This window comes from Hyla sarda, chromosome 11 (genome assembly GCF_029499605.1).
Source record: "Hyla sarda isolate aHylSar1 chromosome 11, aHylSar1.hap1, whole genome shotgun sequence".
NCBI classification, from domain to species: domain Eukaryota; kingdom Metazoa; phylum Chordata; class Amphibia; order Anura; family Hylidae; genus Hyla; species Hyla sarda.
Genome location: NC_079199.1, coordinates 16,458,927 through 16,479,423, shown reverse-complemented (window position 1 = coordinate 16,479,423; position 20,497 = coordinate 16,458,927). Strand labels below are relative to the sequence as shown.

The window sequence follows — 20,497 nt, the reverse complement described above, 5'->3', positions numbered from 1 at the left end:
GTGCTATAGCTGGGTCAAAGATGATGCTGCAGCCGGACAGGATCATGTTATGGTTGTCATGGAGACCCCTAGTGATGTTTCTATAAAAGGGTTCTGCGCAGTGAACATTACCATCAGTGTGAATGGGTCGTTCACACTGAGGAATTTCAGCAGCGGACAATTCCGCTGCTGAAATTGTTCCGCACAGAGAGTGAACATGTTCATTCTTTGTGCGGAATTCCGCAACTACTGTATAGCCATCAATGGTGACAGCACAGTGCTGCGCGGTCCTCCCGCCAAAGCGTTTTCGGCAGTTGTCACCAGACGGAATCTCCGCTTGCAGAATTCTGTAGTGTGAACCTACCCGAAAGGAGATAAACATTTCTTATAAAGTATACAGGTGAAAAATTAGAATATCGCGCAAAAGTCCATTGTATTTCATTAATGCAACTTAAAAGGAAAGGAAGCAAGAAGTGCTCCAAAATCTCCTGGTAGACGGATGTGTTGACCCTGGACTTAATGAAGCCCAGTGACCAACACCAGCAGATGACATGGCTCCCCAAATTATAGTAATTGGGGGGGCTTTGGGGTTTTCATGAGCTGTAACCATAATCATCATAATTATGACAAATCACGTCTTAACTATCTCGCTTTGCATGTAATGAGTCTCATATATTTAGTTTCACCTTTTAAGTTGCATTACTGAACTTTGCACGATATTCAAATTTTTCGAGTTTCACCTGTATTAGGTTAAAGGGGGTACTCCGGCCTTGTGACATCACCGCCACGCTCCCTCAATGCAAGTCTACGGGAGGGGGCGTGACGGCCGTCACGCCCCCTCTCATAGACTTGCATTGAGGGGGTGTGGTAGTGACCTCACAAGGGGCGGAGTCTTGACCTCACGATACTCCGGCTCTGTAGTCGTGAGTCTTCAGACACGGAGCTATCATCGCTCTGTGCAGTTGAGACAGGTGAGTGCTGAATGACAGATTGCGGGAGGTCCCCAGCAGCGGGACCCCCATTATCAGACATCTTATCCCCTATCCTTTTGGATAGGGGATAAGATGTCTTAGGGCCGGAGTACCCCTTTAATGTTTTGCCAAGATGTAAAACGTATAAAAGTTTTTTGCATGTGACAGTAAATTATTTTGAGACTGCAAGTCAGTAAAAGTGGCATTTGGTGTTGAATTAGGAGAGAAACAAACCTCTTATTAGTTTTTGTGCAATTTACTCTCTGCATAAAATGTTTGTACACTTTGCGTTACAAATGTTTTTTTTTTTTTTTTTCTTTATTTAAAAATTTTAATACATTGTTAACAACCATAACAAGGAAAAGGAAACTTATTCTTAAAGGAGTAGTCCAGTCCTGAAAAACTTATCCCCTGTCCTAAGGATAGGGGATAAGTTTCAGATCGCAGGGGGGGTCCAACCGCTGGGGCCCCCCGTGATCTCTTGTACGGGGCCCCGGGGGAAGGGGGTGTGTTGACCACTGCTCGAAGCGGCGGCTGACACACCCTCTCAATACAGCGCTATGGCAGAGCCGGAGATTACCGAAGGCAGTCCTCCGGCTCTGCCTTAGCGCTGTATTGAGGCGGTGTGTCGGGCGCTGCTTCGTGCTGTGGTCAACACGCCCCCTTCCCGCAGGCTGCCGGGACCCCATACAGGAGATCATGGTCGGACCCCACGCGATCTGAAACTTAGGATAGGGGATAAGTTTTTCAGGACTGGACTACTCCTTTAATAGCGTCTAAAGACAGGATGGAGTTGGAGCTCTCACAACTTCTATTTCCCAGTTGAATATTAGATAGGAACCTGTAAATATTGGGGGAGATTTATCAAAACTTGTGCAAAGGAAAAGTTGCCCAGTTGCCCATAGCAACCAATGAAATCGCTTCTTTCATTTTACAGAGGCCTTGTTAAAAATGAAAGAAGCGATCTGATTGGTTGCTATAATCAACTGGGCAACTTTTCCTCTGGACAGGTTTTGATAAATCTCCCCCATTGTGTTTTGCCATCCTACCCGAAATAAAAGCACGTTGATCACTATGGATTAGGTCGGACCTCTTTAGACATTTACTAAGCACATTGTTTGACAAGAAGATTTGTTCCAGCATAAGAATATTTTCTTTTTTGGATTCTGTATGCGCCAAATATCAATCAGACTTATTTCAGAGCATAATGTAGCTAAAAGGTGTCTGCCCCGCCGTACGAATAATCCTCTGACCCTATCCAACTCTTCATTCTCATCCTTAGGGTACATTCACACCACGTTTTTGCAATACAGTTCCCGTATCAGGTTTTTGATGAAAAACGGATTCCTCAAAACCTGACTAAACCGTATCAAAACGCGTGTACAAATTTTAACCCGTATATGGTTAAAAATCATATACTGTTTGAAAAATGATGTCCGGTTGCACCCGCTTAAGAAAAAAAGTATACGTTTTCAACTTTTCACTCCATTATGAATAAAGTTTCACTTGTTTCATTGAAATTCCAAGAAAAAACTGTGCAAAGTCAAAAACCGTATGGTGCAAACCGAATGGAACCGTATTCACATACAGTTCTCTCTGGTTCCCATTGACTACCATGTAAAAAAAAAAAAGTATACAGTTTCAATACAGTTTTTGACCCGGACCAAAAACTGTGGTAGGCTACGGTTTTGGGTATGGGAAAAAAAACAGACAAAACCGTACAAGAGTCTTCATCTTTTGGCATACAGTTTTTAATGGAGAGTCAACGCATACGGTTTTCAAATTGAAAACGTATATGGGAACTGTATTACAAAAACGTGGTGTGAATGCAGCCTTAGTCAGACAAAATTTATATAGTTTTCCAAGAATCCTGGATGAATGGGGGGCGGTAAATAAATATTAACATATAAGAACGCAAATTAACTCCTCTAATTTGCTGTGCAAAAAGATATATCTACCCTCCTCGTCCAGTACTTTGTGATATAATTCCCATTTAGTTTTTGTATATTAATACCGACACCCCTCTAGAGTATGATGTGTAAAATGGGTGGTAATAGTGTGACCACCAATTTCAATTCAATATGTGCAAACTATCTTTAGTTAAAGGGGATTTCCACCATAAGGTGATTTTAGTACGTACCTGGCAGACAGTAATGGACATGCTTAGGAAGGATCTGCGCTTGTCTTGGGGTTAAATGGCTATGTTGTGAGATTACCATAACACTGTGACTAGCTTTTTGTGAACTGGTATTTCCTGTTTGAGTTTCCTTCTTTGCCTAAAAATCCCATAATTCCGTTTTCCTCCCTCCCACACATCAGCCACCCCACCCATTGAAACATAAATGAGCTGCATCCATTCAAAAGACTGTGGTTTTCAATCAGGGTGCCTACAGCTGTTGCATTAGTTGCAGATTGATCTCTCTCCCACCAAGCGATCGCTCCACCCATTGAAGCAGACAGGCTCCCTGTCATCAGATGACTAGTGAGGTCAGGTCTCGGCCGCATTGCAACCTGGGAAAAATCTGAGACAACAGTAATTTTGTATGCTGTTAAAAATAAATATTGGGGTGAAAATCACAGAAGAATTGTGAGAAAACCATCACACACAGTTACAGACACTATATTATGTACTACACTAACTTTACAGCCCCTGTAGCATCGTCAAATAAAAAAGAAATCCCGGAATACCCCTTTAAGTGTGTTTCAACTAATCCTACTGTCCCTGGTAAGAGATGCTTTAAAACCCCCATAATAACCATGCACTTTATCTCTCTCTTTTATCTCCTAGGCTCCTAATGTTCCCCTTATATTCATCCAGATTCTTTTACATATTCCATGAGATCCAGCGAGAGAGAAAAGAAAACACTCTTTTATTTTTTAAATCTACTGGTGCCAGAAAGTTAAACAGATTTGTAAATTACTTCTATTAAAAAATCTTTATCCTTCCAGTACTTTTTAGCAGCTGTATGCTACAGAGGAAATTCTCTTCTTTTTGAATTTCTTTTTTTTTCTTGTCCACAGTGCTCTCTGCTGACACCTCTGTCCAGAGCAGTCTAGGTTTGCTATGGGGATTTTCTCCTGCTCTAAACAGTTTCTGATTCAGGCATCAGGTGTCAGCAGAGAGCACTGTGGACAAGACAAAAAAGAAATTCAAAAAGAAAATAATTTCCTCTGTAGTATTCAGCAGCTAATAAGTACTGGAAGGATTAAGATTTTTTAATAGAAGTCATTTACAAATCTGTTTAACTTTCTGGCACCAGTTGATTTAAAAAAATTTTTTTTTTCACCTGAGTACCCCTTTTAAATGATGTCCTTTTATTTTGTGTCTCTATAGCATAGACTGGGAAGACCATGCATTTTGCATTATTTGGATTACTAATTTATGATGGCGTGGGGGTGGATTTGGATGTCTGTTGTATTGTCCATTTGCTGTGATCTATGATGGAATGTGCCTTATAACCATTTTCCGCTCTAGATTATAGATTAGAATAAGTGGCGCCGCTCATTGATGTATATTTCCTTTCCTCAGGTATTTTAGAATCGAAACAGAAAACTAATAATTATGTTCTTCGTAATGGAGATAATGGATCGAACGCCTCGGACTCTGGTAAGTTGTTTCGCTACGTTTTAAAATTTTGTGATTTATGGTACATTTTTTGAAGTTCAGCCAGTTATCCCCATCTTATCGATAGCGGATACAGCTATTAAAGGGGTACTGTACTGTACATTTAGTTGCGAATGCTGGCTGCGGGGGTTGTCGCTGCCACGCCCCCTAGTGATGTCACACACCCTCAATCCAAGTCTATAGGAGGGGGCGTGGCAGCCGCCACGCCCCCTCCCATAGACTTGCATTGAGTGTGTGTGGCGGTGACATCACGACCCCGCAGCCCACACCCAGCATTCGGAATTAAATGTTCCGAATGCTGTGGCAGTGGAGTACCCTTTTAAGCTTGAGATGATCCTCTTTAGGGTCTATTCACATGTACCGTATCCTGCACATATTTGCTGCTGCAGATTTCAATGTGAATTAAATGACTGAACGCAGCTTCAAATCGGCAGCTTAAAATATGCGCAGGATACTCCTCTTTGGCGTTTTTTGGCTCTTTGGCAGTCTTCAAAAATCTCAGCATGCTGAGACTATGGCATTTTTTCAGGGAATCCCAATGTTTTTTTCTTGCATAGACATTAGGGTTTTTTTTTGTTTTTTATTTTTTATTTTAATTTTTTTTTGGCGGCCAATTTTTCCCCCAGTTCTTCAATAGAAATCCTTGAGTCACATGATGAATGAATCACAATAAATGCCAAAAAAAAAAAAAACAAGACTAAAACCCACTTTTTTTTTTTTCTTCGCCAAAAAATAAGTTAGAGAAAGACACACACTCTGAGAGAGAGAGAGACTGAGACTGCCTGCCTGCCTCCCTCCCGCACGGGGGTTTTCCAGACATTTCACATTAATGGCCTTATCTCAGGATACGCCATTAATGTCTTATCAGTTGGAATGGCAATTCTGGCTTAGGGTGGGTTCACACTACGTTTTGTCCCATACGGGAGCGCATACGGCAGGGGGGAGCTAAAAGCTCGCGCTCCCGTATGTCACCGTATGCGCTCCCGTATGTCATTCATTTCAATGAGCCGACCGGAGTGAAACGTTCGGTCCGGTCGGCTCATTTTTGCGCCGTATGCGCTTTTACAACCGGACCTAAAACCGTGGTTGACCACAGTTTTAGGTCCGGTTGTAAAAGCGCATACGGTGCAAAAATGAGCCGACCGGACCAAACGTTTCACTCCGGTCGGCTCATTGAAATGAATGACATACGGGAGCGCATACGGTGACATACGGGAGCGCGAGGTTTTAGCTCCCCCCTGCCGTATGCGCTCCCGTATGGGACAAAACGTAGTGTGAACCCAGCCTTATTCATGATGATGGGGGTTTAAAGGGATACTCCAGTGAAAAACTTTTTTTTTTCATATCGACTGGCTCCAGAAAATTAAACAGATTTGTAAATTACTTCTATTAAACAAAAAAAATCTTAATCCTTCCAGTACTTATCAGCTGCTGAAGTTGAGTTGTTCTTTTCTGTCTGACCACAGTGCTCTCTGCTGACACCTCTGACAATGTCAGGGACAGTCCAGAGCAGGAGTGGTTTGCTATGGGGAATTGCTCCTACTCTGGACAGTTCCTGAGACGGACAGAGGTGTCAGCAGAGAGTACTGTGGTCAGACAGAAAGAACAACTCAACTTCAGAAGCTGATAGTACTGGAAGGGTTAAGATTTTTTTAAGAGGTAATTTACAAATCCGTTTAACTTTCTGGAGCCAGTTGATATGAAAAAAAAAAAAAAAAATGTTTTCGCCAGAGTACCCCTTTACAGTAGTTGACACTAGATTACTGGAGCTCATCTCTTATTTACTTCAGTGGTTACTCTGTGCTGCAGTAACCTGGCACCATCTTTACACAATAAACGGAGCCATCTTCCTTTGGCACCCAGCATCTCCCTGCCAATCAGACATCCTGAGGGTAGACACCAATCCCCTTTAATATTTAATGAAAGAAAAGAAGGTAGAAGTCGCTCAGTGTGTAGAACCTCGGGATCAGCTGGAGGGGGGGGAGGGAACCATCCACAGCCGCTTACCAGATTGGGTTGTGTGAGCTCACACCACAATGGATAGCGCATGAAGATAGTAACCAAGTCGTCCGCAGCCTTCCTGGAGACTGGTGAGCAATAGGGTGACTGGAGATACAGGAATGAATCCGGCGCTGGACGAGTAATTGCAGGGAAGCAGCAGGTGTAAAAGCAACGCATTTCGCAGCGCATGTGCAGCTTCATCAGGCATGTCAGGTAGGGCAATCACTCGGGTTTTATACCCATAGAGATTAACACTTTACAATACTACCAATACAATAATAAAACCAATTGAATGCTACATAAAAAAAACAAATGCATACAAATACATAAACATTAAAATTAAATGTGTCTCAATGTGTATGTTTTTGAATGCATTTGTTTCTTAATGTAGCATTCTATTGGTTTTATTATTGTATTTAGAGATGAGCGAACTTACAGTAAATTCGATTCATCACGAACTTCTCGGCTCGGCAGTTGATTACTTATCCTGCATAAATTAGTTCAGCTTTCAGGTGCTCTGGTGGGCTGGAAAAGGTGGATACAGTCCTAGGAAAGAGTCTCCTAGGACTGTATCCACCTTTTCCAGCCCACCGGAGCACCTGAAAGCTGAATTAATTTATGCAGGAAAAGTCATCAACTGCCGAGCCGCGAAGTTCGTGACGAATCGAATTTACTGTAAGTTCGCTCATCTCTAATTGTATTGGTAATATTGTAAAGGGTTAATCTCCATGGGTATAAAACCCGAGTGATTGCCCTACCTGACATGCCTGATGAAGCTGCACATGTGCAGCGAAAAGCGTTGCATCTTGAATAAACCTACCTGGCTTTTACACCTACTGCTTCCCTGCAATTACTCGTCCAGCGCCGGATTCATTCCTGTATCTCCAGTCACCCTATTGCTTTAATATTTTCAGACTACATACAATCCCAGTCTGATCTTCCAGTCATACACACTAGATTTTGCTGATATGCTCACAATAGTGGACTCTACTACCGATAATAAATGTTTTCCCATAACTGGTCGCTATATTTATTGGTTCTCAGAGCGACAAGACGAGACGATTACTGTAGCGACGATCCACAAAGAGTTTTTAGCGAATGGCGACTCGCCGATCATAATCGACATGGACTCAGATGAAGGGAGCGAAGGAGACCATGAAATGTCCAAAGAAAACAATAAAGGAACGACTCCTGACGATAAACCCACCACTTCAGCAAATACTCCTGAGACCGCCTCACAGCCCCCCGACACTGAGTTTGTGGATCACTTCAAAGAACTCTGTGAACTTATAAGTCAGTCGCAGCTGGTGCACATTCCCTGCCCACGTGTTCCAGCAGCTGCCAATAGACCCCAGGATAACCAACCAATAGAGGAGGTAAGAGATGATGTACTATGGAGGGATATATACCATAATATACCTTTTAATCTGCCATTCAGATGTCCTGCTAGGTGCCGGATTATCAAACAATAAATGTGAAAGTTTTATTTTCTTATGGCGAGACCTTCATGGCCATATGGAATCACTGCTCATTCGTGGTGGGAATGATACCGAGGAGCTGCCAAGGTGCTGGTTAAAGGGGTACTCCAGTGGAAAACTTTTATTTTATTTTATTTTTTGGAGAGGTGTCCCCGATCGTTATTTATAATCTAGAGCGGAAAATGGTTATAAGGAACATTCCATCATAGATCACAGCAAATGGACAATACAACAGACATCCAAATCCACCCCCACGCCATCATAAATTAGTAATCCAAATAATGCAAAATGCATGGTCTTCCCAGTCTATGCTATAGAGACACAAAAGAAAAGGACATCATTTAAAGGGATACTCTGGTGGAAAAAAACATTTTTTTAAATCAACTCGTGCCAGAAAGTTAAACAGATTTGTAAATTACTTCTATTAAAAAAATCTTAATCCTTCCAGTACTTATTAGCTGCTGAATACTACAGAGAAAATTATTTTCTTTTTGGAACACAGAGCTCTCTGCTTACATCTCAAGCACAGTGCTCTCTGATGACATCTCTGTCCATTTTAAGAACTGTCCAGAGGAGGAGAAAATCCCCATAGGAAACATAGGCTGCTCTGGACAGTTCCTAAAATGGACAGAGATGTCAGCAGAGAGCACTGTGCTCGTGATGTCAGCAGAGAGCTCTGTGTTCCAAAAAGAAAATAATTTCCTCTGTAGTATTCAACAGCTAATAAGTACTGGAAGGATTAAGATTTTTTAATAGAAGTAATTTACAAATCTGTTTAACTTTCTGACACCAGTTGATATAAAAAAATTTTTTTTAAAAATCCACCGGAGTACCCCTCTTCCACAGGGGTACCCCACTGCCCTAGTGTTCAGAACATTTTGTTTCGAACACTTAGAGCTGGAGGCGGGGGTCGTGATATCAAAGCCACGCCCCTTGTGATGTCACACCACACCCCCTCAGTGCAAGTCTATGGGATTTGTTCATTTAGATCGCTGGGTGCGGGTGGCGGGGGTGGTGATGTAATGGCCACACCCCTCGCCACAACCCCTCCCATAGATTTACATTGAGGGGGTGTGATGTGACATCACGAGGGGTGTGGCCATTACATCACCACCCACGCCACCCGCACCCAGCGTTCTAAACGAATGCTGGGTGCTGCAGGGAGATCGCGGCGGGGCCCCTGCGATCAGACATCTTATCCCCTTTCCTTTGGATAGGGAATAAGATGTCTAGTGGCAGAGTACCCCTTTAAGTCCTCAGCCGACCTGGACTACTGTTAGTGTGGGTACTTGGGGAGCTGAGGACAGTACCTGGTGTTACCTTCTCCTCACCATCAGTTACTTGTAGCTTCACTTCCACGTGACCTGTGCGTACATGATTGTGATGATCTGTGACAGGGCAATGACCACCCAGCTCTTCATTACCATCAGTGAATTCTTCTTGGTCTATGGATATTACATAGGGCAGTATTTCCGAACCAGGGTAACTCCAGCTGTTGCAAAACTACAACTCCCAGCATGCCCGGACAGCCGAAGGCTGTCCGGGCATGCTGGAAGTTGTAGTTTTGCAACAGCTGGAGGCACCCAGGTTGGGAAACACTGACATAGGGTCTATGATAACTGAAGGTGTGGATCGTACATGGGGTGTGACTTTATTGAGCCCCATACGCTGCGACCCAGATTTACTTAAATTATCTCATTATTAATTTTTTTTTTTTTTCAGTTTAGGAAACGGTGGCTTCTAGATTATTATTTATTTTATTTTTTTCTTTTGGTCTGGAGCCCTTCCCAACCCACAACGCAACCTTACATCATGGGTCAGGAAGGGGTTTATACATCCTTATTCTCCACAAGTAACATGTTTTAAAGGAGTACTACGGCGCTTTTTCTTTTATTAACCCTGTGTGCCCGGGCTGCAAAATGAAACAAAACAAACTTTAACTTACCTGCCTAGGTTCCCCCGTTGCTCCGATGTCGTTTGTCCCGGTCTTCTTCCGCTTCCTGTGGGTCGGGGAGTCACTCTGCTCTCAGCGTATCACCAGCCACAGCGGGACATTGCTGCGGCGGGTGATACGCTGAGAGCAGCGTGACTCCCCGACCCACAGGAAGCTAAAGAAGACCGGGACCGGAGAACGGGACACCGACATCGGAGCAACGGGGGAACCTAGGCAGGTAAGTTAAAGTTTGTTTTGTTTCATTTTGCAGCCCGGGCATGGAGAGTTAATAAAAAAAATTTTTTTTTTAAAAAGCGCCGTAATACTCCTTTAAAAAATTTCTGCAATACAATTCATACAATGCCAATCTGTTATGTAACAAAGGTATTTAGCAAAATATAAATAAATTAATTAATTTAAAAAAAAAAAAAACTGTCCAGCTCTGGTCCCATCCTCTGAAATAGAGAGAATGGGAAATATCTGTGCAGCTCAAAAACAGGCAGAGCACTAAAATCCCCTTGTCACCAGTCTGAAGGGTTATTGTAACAAAAACATGATAGTTTTTAAAATGAAAATTGAAAATATAGATAACATATATAAATATGCATCTCCATTGTAACGGACTATAATCCCTCTATAGTCTCTAATTGAAGTCATGTTGTCTTTTAAATGTCCCGTGCTTATTGCCAACCTTCTTTACTAGACATCTCTGTATGTTTCATTCTAGAAGATTTCCCTGACAGAGTGGCTTGTGAAAGGCGTGGGAACAGAAGGAATATGCGTAGAGGGACGGCGCCTGTAAGTATATTGTGTACCTTGTATCATTAAAGGGGTACTCCACCCCTGGCATCTTATCCCCTATCCAAAGGATAGGGGATAAGATGTTAGATTGCCGCGGTCCCGCTGCTGGGGACCCCGGGGATCGCCGCTGCAGCACCCCGCTATCATTACTGCACAGAGCGAGTTCGCTCTGTGCGTAATGACGGGCGATACAGGGGCCGGAGCAGCGTGACGTCATGGCTCCGCCCCTCATGACATCACGGCCCGTCCCCTTAATGCAAGTCTATGGCAGGGGGTGTGATGACTACCACGCCCCCTCCCATAGACTTGTATTGACGGGGCGGGCCGTGACGTCATGAGGGGCGGAGCCGTGACGTAACTATGCTCCGGCCCCTGTATTGCCCGTCATTATGTGCAGAGCGATCTGGCTATGTGCAGTAATGATGGCGGGGTGCTGCAGCAGCGATCCCCGGGGTCCCCAGCAGTGGGACCCCGGCGATCTGACATCTTATCCCCTATCCTTTGGATAGGGGATAAGATGTCTAGGGGCGGAGTACCCCTTTAAAGGGGTACTCCACTGGAAACTATTTTCTTTTAAATCAACTGGTGCCAGAAAGTTAAACAGATATGTTAATTACTTCTCTTAAAAAATCCCAATCCTTTCAGTACTTATCAGCTGCTGTATCATCCAGAGGAAGTTCTTTTCTTTTTGAAATTCCTTTCTGACTGACCAGAAGTTCTCTCTGCTGACACCTCTGTCCATGTCAGAAACTGTCCGGAGTAGGAGCAAATCCCCATAGCAAACCTCTCCTGCTCTGGACAGTTCCTGACATGGACAGAGGTGTCAGCAGAGAGCACTTGTGGTGAGTCAGAAAGGAAATTCTAAAAGAAAAGAACTTCCTCTGGATGATACAGCAGCTGATAAGTACTGAAAGGATTGGGATTTTATAAGAGAAGTAATTTACAAATCTGTTTAACTTTCTGGCACCAGTTGATTTAAAATAATTTTTTTTTTCCTGTGGAGTACCCCACCTTTAAATAGTAATCTGGACTAATTATCCGTGACCCCCAATACATTACACTATTTTGTGGCATTTCTCTTTTGGAGTGCTTAAAATGCACCTCCACACTACAGATAGACCCTGTGTCCACTACATAATAGTAATGTAGTATTGTGTATCCAACTAAGTCTTCTAATTTTGGGAAAGCTGGGGGCTCCTTTATTACAATTCCGAAGTACTTACCAATAGTAATTACAGTTAATTTATATCATGTGACAGCAGAGGAGGCTCTAGACTTTGTGGGGCCCAAGGTGAAAGTTGAACATGAGGCCCCCCCCATAAGGTTGAAGCCTCCAGTAGGTAGGTCCCCCCCCCCCCCCCTTCTTTAAAAAGCAAGTAGGTAGATAATCCCCCTAATAGTTAGAATCTCCAGTAGGTAGGCAATCTGCCCCCCCCCCCACCCCCAGAAGATGGAGAAGTAGAGTCCCTCTATTAGGTTGAAGCCCCCGGTAGGTAGGTAGTTAGGGAACGATTCTCTATTAGGTAGGTGCCCCCCAATAAGTCTTCTCCAAAAGCAAATAATAAAGATCCCACTCGCCTTCCCTTCGCTCTCCCGTGGAGGCCTCCGCATTCCCCACTGTGTTAATGGTGCAGGACCTTCTCCTGTAAGCCGGAGTAGTGCAGGACCTGCTATGAAATGAAATGAAATTGCACGACAGGTCCAACACCACTCCGGATTACAGAGCGAATGAGGGAGATACCTTATGGGAGCGTAGGGAAGGGGAGAGGCATTTTTATTGTTTTCTCTTGGAAGGGACTTATTGGGGGGAAACTACTTAAAGGAGTGGTCCGACCGCTGCGACCCCCCGCGATCTCCTGAACGCGCTCCTGGCAGTCTGCTGGAAGCAGCCATTCTGACCCCTGCAGAAAGCCACAGCTGTCACGCCCCTTCCATGTATCTCTGTGGGATACATAGAGGGGGCGTGTTGGCTACTGCTCCATGCGGGGGTGGGGACACCCCCTTCCAGCAGACTGCTGGGGGCACATTCAGTAGATTGGGAGGGTCCCCTGCAATCTATAACTTATCCCCTATCCTTTGCAAAGGGGGTAAGTTCTTTTTCAGCACAGAACTCCTTTAATTGGGGGCACCTACCTAATAGAGTAGTGTTCCCTGAAAGTGTATTTCCATCTTATAACGTGATGTGTTTTTTTTTTTTTTATACTTTGTATCCATTATTTTAGAATTTCGAGTTTCCTTCATTGAGGCTTCATTTTTTTCCACCCCTCTTTACAGGGACTTGGAGTCTACCTTCTGGCACAGTAATATCATCGCACACCGAATCCAGCGTGACAAATTAAAAACTATAACGGGCCGAGTGTACCATCTGATAGGAAAAGCGGACACAGACACCATGAATAGCGCAGGTACGTACATGGGCAACGAGATAGGCACCAGATTTGTTCAAGCAGCGGAATTTCCTCAATAGATGTTTCCACAGAAACATTTAAATGTGCAGAAAGTCCGCCTGTATTTTCTGGCGCATACTCCGTACATTTTCGGCCATGTGACCATAAAGATAAAATGTCTGTAGGGGAGAAAGATGACTTATAAATATTTGTCTTGGCAGGGTATCCATCCTGGCTGACACTGAAGTTTTTGGAGGGGTTTCCAGAGGATTGGCAGAGCTACGTCAGATATTTCTGCAAGGCATCGGACAGGTAAGTCCATTGATTGTCTTTAGGTGGAGATTGATTGTTCTGCTGTCATACTGGAACCCTGAAACCATTTGGTGTAACTCACTACATCATGTACATGTGAAAACCATTGCAGGATGAAATAGAATTTAGGTTAGAAAAACAGAACATTCTTCTGGCTTTTGCAGTTTCATCCAATATCTTCAGCATATTTTATCCTGTATAAGAGCGTGTATATGTATATGTAAATGTTACGTGCAGGTTTACAGCTCCTGTAATCTAGCTGGAGCAGGTCAAGTGTTAACACAGCGGGGCTCACAGAGAAGAAGATGGAAGCCCTCTATAACCATTGCCTGTATTGGACTTGGTGCTCACTACGTGTTCCTGGCATGTCAACACAAAGGTCAATGTTTCCCAACCGGTGTTGCTCCAGCTGATTCAAAGCGCCACTTCCCAGCATGCTGGGAGTTGTATTTTTGCAGCAGCTGGAATAACACTGGTTGGGAAACACTTAAGCAGACCATAGCAGACTTAGCACAACCCTGCCTGTTTTCTCCTGTAACTGAGAGAGCAATGGATACCCCAGTTGCTCAGAGTGGGCAAGACTAGTTCGAGTTGCACCGCGGCCATATATTGTTTTTAACACAGGGTGCCTCCAGTTTTTTCCCCACTACAACTCCCAGCATGCCCTGACAGCCCATAGATGTCAGGGCAAGCTAGGAGTTGTAGTGGTGAAACAGCTGGAGGCACCCTGTGTAGATGAACATGAACTAAGGGCGGAAGTGAGCACACTACCAGGCGGACAAAACTGCATTTTTTTATATAGTAAAAACATTTTTAAGGCAGGAAGGGAGTTGGGGATAGATGGGAAATGGGCAGGGACAGAGAGGGAAAAAAAGGGATGGTGAGAGCTACCCTTTAAAGCATACCTGTCATTTCAGTTAAAGGGGTACACCCGTGGAAAACTTTATTTATTTATTTATTTTTTTTATCAACTGGTGCCAGAAAGTTAAACAGATTTGTAAATTACTTCTATTAAAAAATCTTAATCCTTCCAGTACTTATTAGCGGCTGTATACTACAGAGGAAATGCTTTTCTTTTTGGATTTCTCTTCTGTCCAGAGCAGCTATGTTTGCGATGGGGATTTTTTCCTGCTCTGGGACAGTTCCTAAAATGGAAAGCAGAGGTCAGCAGAGAGCACTGTAGTCGTGACAGAAATCCAAAAAGAAAAGCATTTCCTCTGTAGTATACAGCCACCAATAAGTACTGAAAGGATTAAGATTTTTTAATAGAAGTAATTAACAAATCTGTTTAACTTTCTGGCACGAGTTGATTTGAAAAAAAGTTTTCCTCCAGAGTAGGATAAAATCCCATGTGTGTACTAGGGATCGACCGATATGGTTTTTTTAGGGCCGATACCGATAATCTGTGGAGGTTAGGTCCGATAGCCGATAACTTATGCCGATATTCCGGTATAAGTTATCGGCTATTTACCCCCCCCCCCCCCCCCCCCCACGAACGTTGCAGATCATTGATTTAAAGCGGGCGCATTAAATCAATGAACTGCAGCGGCTTTTGCGGTGCCCTAGACCTCCGCCGCCACCCGCTTCTCTCCCCCTGCCTGTCCGGTGGTCCTGAGTCCTATCACCGAGACTGCCGCCCCGCTCCGCGCCCCCTACTGCCCCACCGCGCTGCATTGCCTCCCCCATCCCCGGTTTTATAATTGCCTGTTCCCGGGGTCCACTCTACATCTGGCTCCGGTGGCGTCCTCCTGAGCTGCACAGCGTAACGCAGGACGCAGCAGGAGCCAGAAGTAGCGTTGACCCCAGGAACAGGTAATTATAAAACCGGGGATGGGGGAGGCAATGGGGCCGAGGCGGCGGTGCAGGGGGCGGGGCATTATCGCCATATCGGCAAGGTAATTGCAGATACCGATAATGCCCAAAATCGTGATTATCGGCCGATAATATCGGCCAAACCGATAATCGGTCGATCCCTAGTGTGTACATAAGGAAAAGCCCTATTTTTGGCCATTATATAACTTGTACATGGTATTTTTATAGCAGATTTCTGCTTTGCAGGCTTCTTTTCTAGTTTGCAGTTCTCCCAGAGCTGGTAGGTGGAGCTTCCTCCATCCATACTGCTCCCCCACTCTATAGACTTGTGTTACTAGTCTTTCATACACAGGGCAAAGCAATCTATGGGATTTTGGGTACATTTTCCGATTGCAGAGAACAACTACAGGGGACGGGCGGGGGAGAGATTACAGACTGAGGAAAGAGTAAGGTGAAAGAGAAGACATCAGTGCAGGGGCAGGGAGAGGGCATGGCTGTGCTGGAGTGTAGAGAGCCTGAGCACCCTGTCACTGCTGAGAAAGCTAGGTAGTATGCAGCATGGCCCACAGCTTTACCGGCCTCCTGAAGAGCGTTGCTTTTCCTCTCCAACAAGATGTAGGTATGAAGACAGGACAATGCAGGGTACTCTGATCATAAATCTATAAATTATAAATTCTGGTGACTAATGTTATATAATCTTACTGCAAAACATAGGTACAAAGCACATAAGACGCAATCTACGGAGCCCACACAGGAAAACAAGAATCGTACAGCGAAACCAAGCAGAAACCAGGCGACCACGAGTCCTGACAGTGAGCGAGAACCCCTGAAGAAGAAGGCGGGCAGCAAGAAGCCAAAAAGTGTGAAAGACCGTAAACGGACAACTCCCTATAACCAACCATCCCAAATCTCCAAAGAGAGAATGGAGACTCTCTCTACAGACCAGTGCATCAGTACGTATGGCTCTATTTTATCCAGATATGACATTAGAGATAAGTGAATTTCCCAAAATTATTTTTTTCCAAGGATTTAATTTTCACTGAATAAATTTGGCACTCTGGGGCAGTGTGTTCCAACTAGGGTGCTCCCAGGTGCTTCAAAACTGCAACTCCCAGCATGGCCGGAGTTGAAGTTTTGCAACAGCTGGAGGCACCCTGATTGGGGAAACGCTGCTTTATTAAAGGAGTAGTCCAGTCCTGAAAAACGTATCCCCTATCCTGAGGATAGGGGATAAGTTTCAGATAGCGGGGGGTGGGGTCTGACTGTTGGGACCCCCTGCGATCTCTTGTACGGGGCCTGGCTCTCCAGCCCTATAGCGTGTGTCGACCACCCCACGAAGTGGCGGCCAACACGCCCCCTCAATACAGCGCTATGGCAGAGCCGGAGATTGCCGAAGCAGCGCTCCAGCTCTGCCATAGAGTTGTATTGAGGGGGCGTGTCAGCAGTGGTCAACACTCCCCCTTCCCGCGGGCTGCCAGGGCCCCGTACAGGAGATTGGGGGGGGGGGGGGTCCCTGCGGTTGGAACCCCCCCCCCCGTGATATGAAACTTTATCCCCTATCCTTAGGATAGGGGATATGTTTTTCAGGACTGGGACTACTCCTTTAAAGGGAGACTGACAGCAGGGTCACGCACACAGACCTGAATATACAGGTAGATAGCTTGGGTGACCCGGTTTCTAGAGCGTCTTACTGGGCGAAAACCGGTGCAGAGGTTCAGGAGATATTCATGTTGTTGTTAATATGACTGCACTGGAGACGGCCAATAACATCACCCCCTTTGCCAGAGAACTCCACCTCCTTCACAGACCTGCTAAGCAGAGCAGTGTTTCCCAACCAGGGTGCCCCGAGCTGTTGCAAAACTACAACTGCCAGCATGCCCGGACAGCCAAAGGCTGTCCGGGCATGCTGGGAGTTGTAGTTTTGCAACAGCTGGAGGCACTCTGGTTGGGAAACAGTGGAGTAGAGGGATGAAGATTTACGGTGGGGGCAGAGTTAACATCTGGCGCAGGGATCAGAAAACATTGCTCATACAGTAAGACCACCTCTGGGTGTCAGAGTAGGACTAGGAATTACGGATGTACTAATTTATCCACCTGTCTGGGAGTGAGCGCTGTGGTTTGCAGAGAAATGAATTCCCTAATCCATCTCCTAGTAGTGGTCAAGGCGATTGCGACTAAAAATCCCTACCTAGCCTCCCTATCATTTTGCCAGCGTGTACTGGCTTTGTCAAGGGCTCGAGGAATAATGACCCCTTAAAGGGGTAAAGTGAGATGACCCCTTAAAGGGGTACTCCGGTGAAAAACAATTTTTTTTTATATCCACTGGTGCCAACAAATTAAACATATTTGTAAATGACTTCTATTTAAAAATCTTAATACTTCCAGTACTTATCAGCTGCTGTATAATACAGAGGACATTGTGTAATTCTTTTCAGTCTGACCACAGTGCTCTCTGCTGACACCTCTGTCCATGTCAGGAACTGTCCAGAGCTGGAACGAACCCCCATTATCTGACCCTTATGCTGTGGAAAAGAGATACGTTTTCTTTAACCCGTTAACAACCATGGACGTCTATGCTCATCCATGTGCCATTAACGGGGTGTGACACGGGCTCCCGACTCGGCCCACGTCTTACCGGTCGGCCACCAGCTGATTCCTGTAGCTGGGGGCCAGCGTTAATAGCCGACATGCAGCGATCGCCGCCTGCTATTAACTCTTTAGATTGCTGCTGTCAGCTTTGAAAGGTGCCTTTTATCCCATCCCTGGTGGTCCAGTGGGGTTGATCGCAGGACCAGGCTTTATCAATCGAGCGCAAATAACAAAGATCAATGTGGTTCTATGGAACCACATTGATCTGTATGAGGGACTAAAAGTGTAAATAAAATAAAAGTTTAAAAACACACACATTAACCCCTTCCTTATTAAAAGTTTAAATCACCCCCCCTTTTCCCAAATTCCATATAAAAATATATAAAAACATAAAAATAAACATGTGGTATCGCTGCGTGCGTAAATTTCCGATCTATAAAAATATATTGTTAATTAAACCGCACGGTCAATGGCGTACGCTCAAAAAAAATCAGTCCAAAATAACATATTTTTGGTCACTTTTTATACCATAAAAAAAGGAATACCATAATCAAAAAGTCAGATCAAAACAAAAATGGTACCAATAAAACTTCAGATCACAGCGCAAAAAACGAGCCTCATACCGGCCTGTACGCAGAAAAATAAAAGTTATAGGGGTCAGAAGAAGACAATTTAAAATGTATTTAATTAACAATATATTTTTATAGATCGGAAATTTACACACTCAGCGATACCACATGTTTATTTTTATGTTTTTATATATTTTTATATGGAATTTGGGAAAAGGGGGGGGGGTGATTTAAACTTTTGTGCATGTAGTTATGATTTGTTTTCCAAGAGTATGACAAAATCAAACCCATATAAGTAGGGATATCATTTTAATCGTATAGCCCCACAGAAAAATCCATATGTACTGCGTAGAAACGGAGGCCCCCAACATTTACAAAATGGTGTTTCTCTATCGGCTCCATTGGGGGACACAGACCATGGGTGTATGCTGCTGTCACTAGGAGGCTCGACACTATGGCAACAAGAGAAGTCGGCTCCTCCCAGCAGGATATAACCGCCCACAGGCACCTGAGGTAATCAGTTTTAGCTTAGTGTCTTAAGGAGGTGGACATGGTCTGGAGTTCTCTCCAGACCAGGTCTTATGTTTTATTATTTTCCTAGTTAGGGATGTTTTCGTTTTTTATTCCTTTTTCTTTCATGTTTTCAGGTGGGGATTCAGGAACTGCGGCTCAGTGTCTCCCCATTGCGATTGAGGGGGCACAGACATTGCGTATATACGCTGTTAACCCCCTCTCGCCAACGGTCAGCTCCTGGGGTTGTACCTCATGGGTCCGGGTCACCCTATTTCCCTGCTCGCCTCGCTCACACATGGTAGCTCGGCGTGATGCAGGTGACAGAAAGCTGACTGAAGACTTGATTAGGTAAGTTCTTCTGACTGAGGTGAGTATATTCCATTTCTCCTAGGTACAGCCTTGCAACCTCTTGAGACCCTCACTTTTTGGCCACTGTTTCTCAGGGGCTGGCCTGGACAGGGTTTTTTCTATATTTACTGAAAAAACTGGGGTGAGCAGGAGCATTTTTGGACTGGGGCACAGCTTTATTCAGAGGGCACTATACTTTTCACTTTCCTGAACGATATGTGTGTGTGTTTATTTATGCGGCTGACAGCAGCGGCGTTTTTACTATGCGGGCGCATGAAGCGCCGGCTTACTTTCGCTTTCGCTCGCTCGCTTCCCCGCAAGCGCATATGGGAATGACATGTGCGCTCGGGGAGAGGAGCGGGCGTGGATGCCATTACTGACCTTCTTGTCAGAAGCTGAGGGCGCTATAGCTCCACCCCCTCTGTTGTCGGGGCTTCTAAGAGGCGCGAATTAGCCTCCAATCAGCGCTGTGCACGTGTTGTGTGAGGCAGGGGACAATCAGCAGTGCCCCTGCTCCTGGCCCGCCCCTCTTTTGCTATTGGCCGGCATTTCACACTAGAACTGAGTTCTCCTCACAGCAGCTGCTGCCGATAGAGAAAAGGAGATTTTTTATGCTTACCGTAAAATCTCTCGAAGGATCCATTGGGGGACACAGCTCCCACCCTTTTTTCTGGTGTTCCTATTTCTGTTATCTGTCCGAAGGTGTGTTCAGTTGCCTTTTCTTCTGATTGCTCGGACAGTTTGTGGTTTTTTTCTTGACCTGTCGGTCTTCTCCTATTGCTCTGGGACTAAAACTGATTACCTCAGGTGCCTGTGGGCGGGTATACCCTGCTGGGAGGAGCCGACTTCTCTTGTTGCCATAGTGTTGAACCTCCTAGTGACAGCAGCATACACCCATGGTCTGTGTCCCCCAATGGAGCCTTCGAGAAAGAGATTTTACGGTAAGCATAAAAAAAAAATCTCCTTTTTTTTTTTTCTTCAATTTTGTCGCACAATAATTTTTTCCCCCGTTTGCCGTAGATTTTTGGGTCAAATGACTGATGTCATTACAAAGTAGAATTGGTGGTGCAAAAAATAAGCCATCATATGGATTTTTAGGTGCAAAATTGAAAGGTTTATGATTTTCAAAAGGTAAGGAGGAAAAAAACAAAAGTGCAAAAACAGAAAAACGCTTGGTCC

At 44.7% G+C, this 20,497-nt stretch overlaps 1 protein-coding gene across 2 annotated transcripts in view; it reads left to right on the top strand.

Moving 5' to 3' along the window:
* The window catches only part of MIS18BP1 (MIS18 binding protein 1), a 40,537-nt gene that overhangs the window by 3,633 nt on the left and 16,407 nt on the right, over positions 1-20,497 (top strand). For both annotated transcript variants that reach the window (XM_056546754.1, XM_056546753.1), the window contains exons 3-8: positions 4,480-4,557; positions 7,621-7,952; positions 10,715-10,785; positions 13,063-13,193; positions 13,397-13,487; positions 16,014-16,252. In XM_056546754.1, coding sequence (XP_056402729.1) covers positions 4,480-4,557; positions 7,621-7,952; positions 10,715-10,785; positions 13,063-13,193; positions 13,397-13,487; positions 16,014-16,252 — 942 coding nt within the window. The remainder of the gene's footprint in view (positions 1-4,479; positions 4,558-7,620; positions 7,953-10,714; positions 10,786-13,062; positions 13,194-13,396; positions 13,488-16,013; positions 16,253-20,497) is intronic.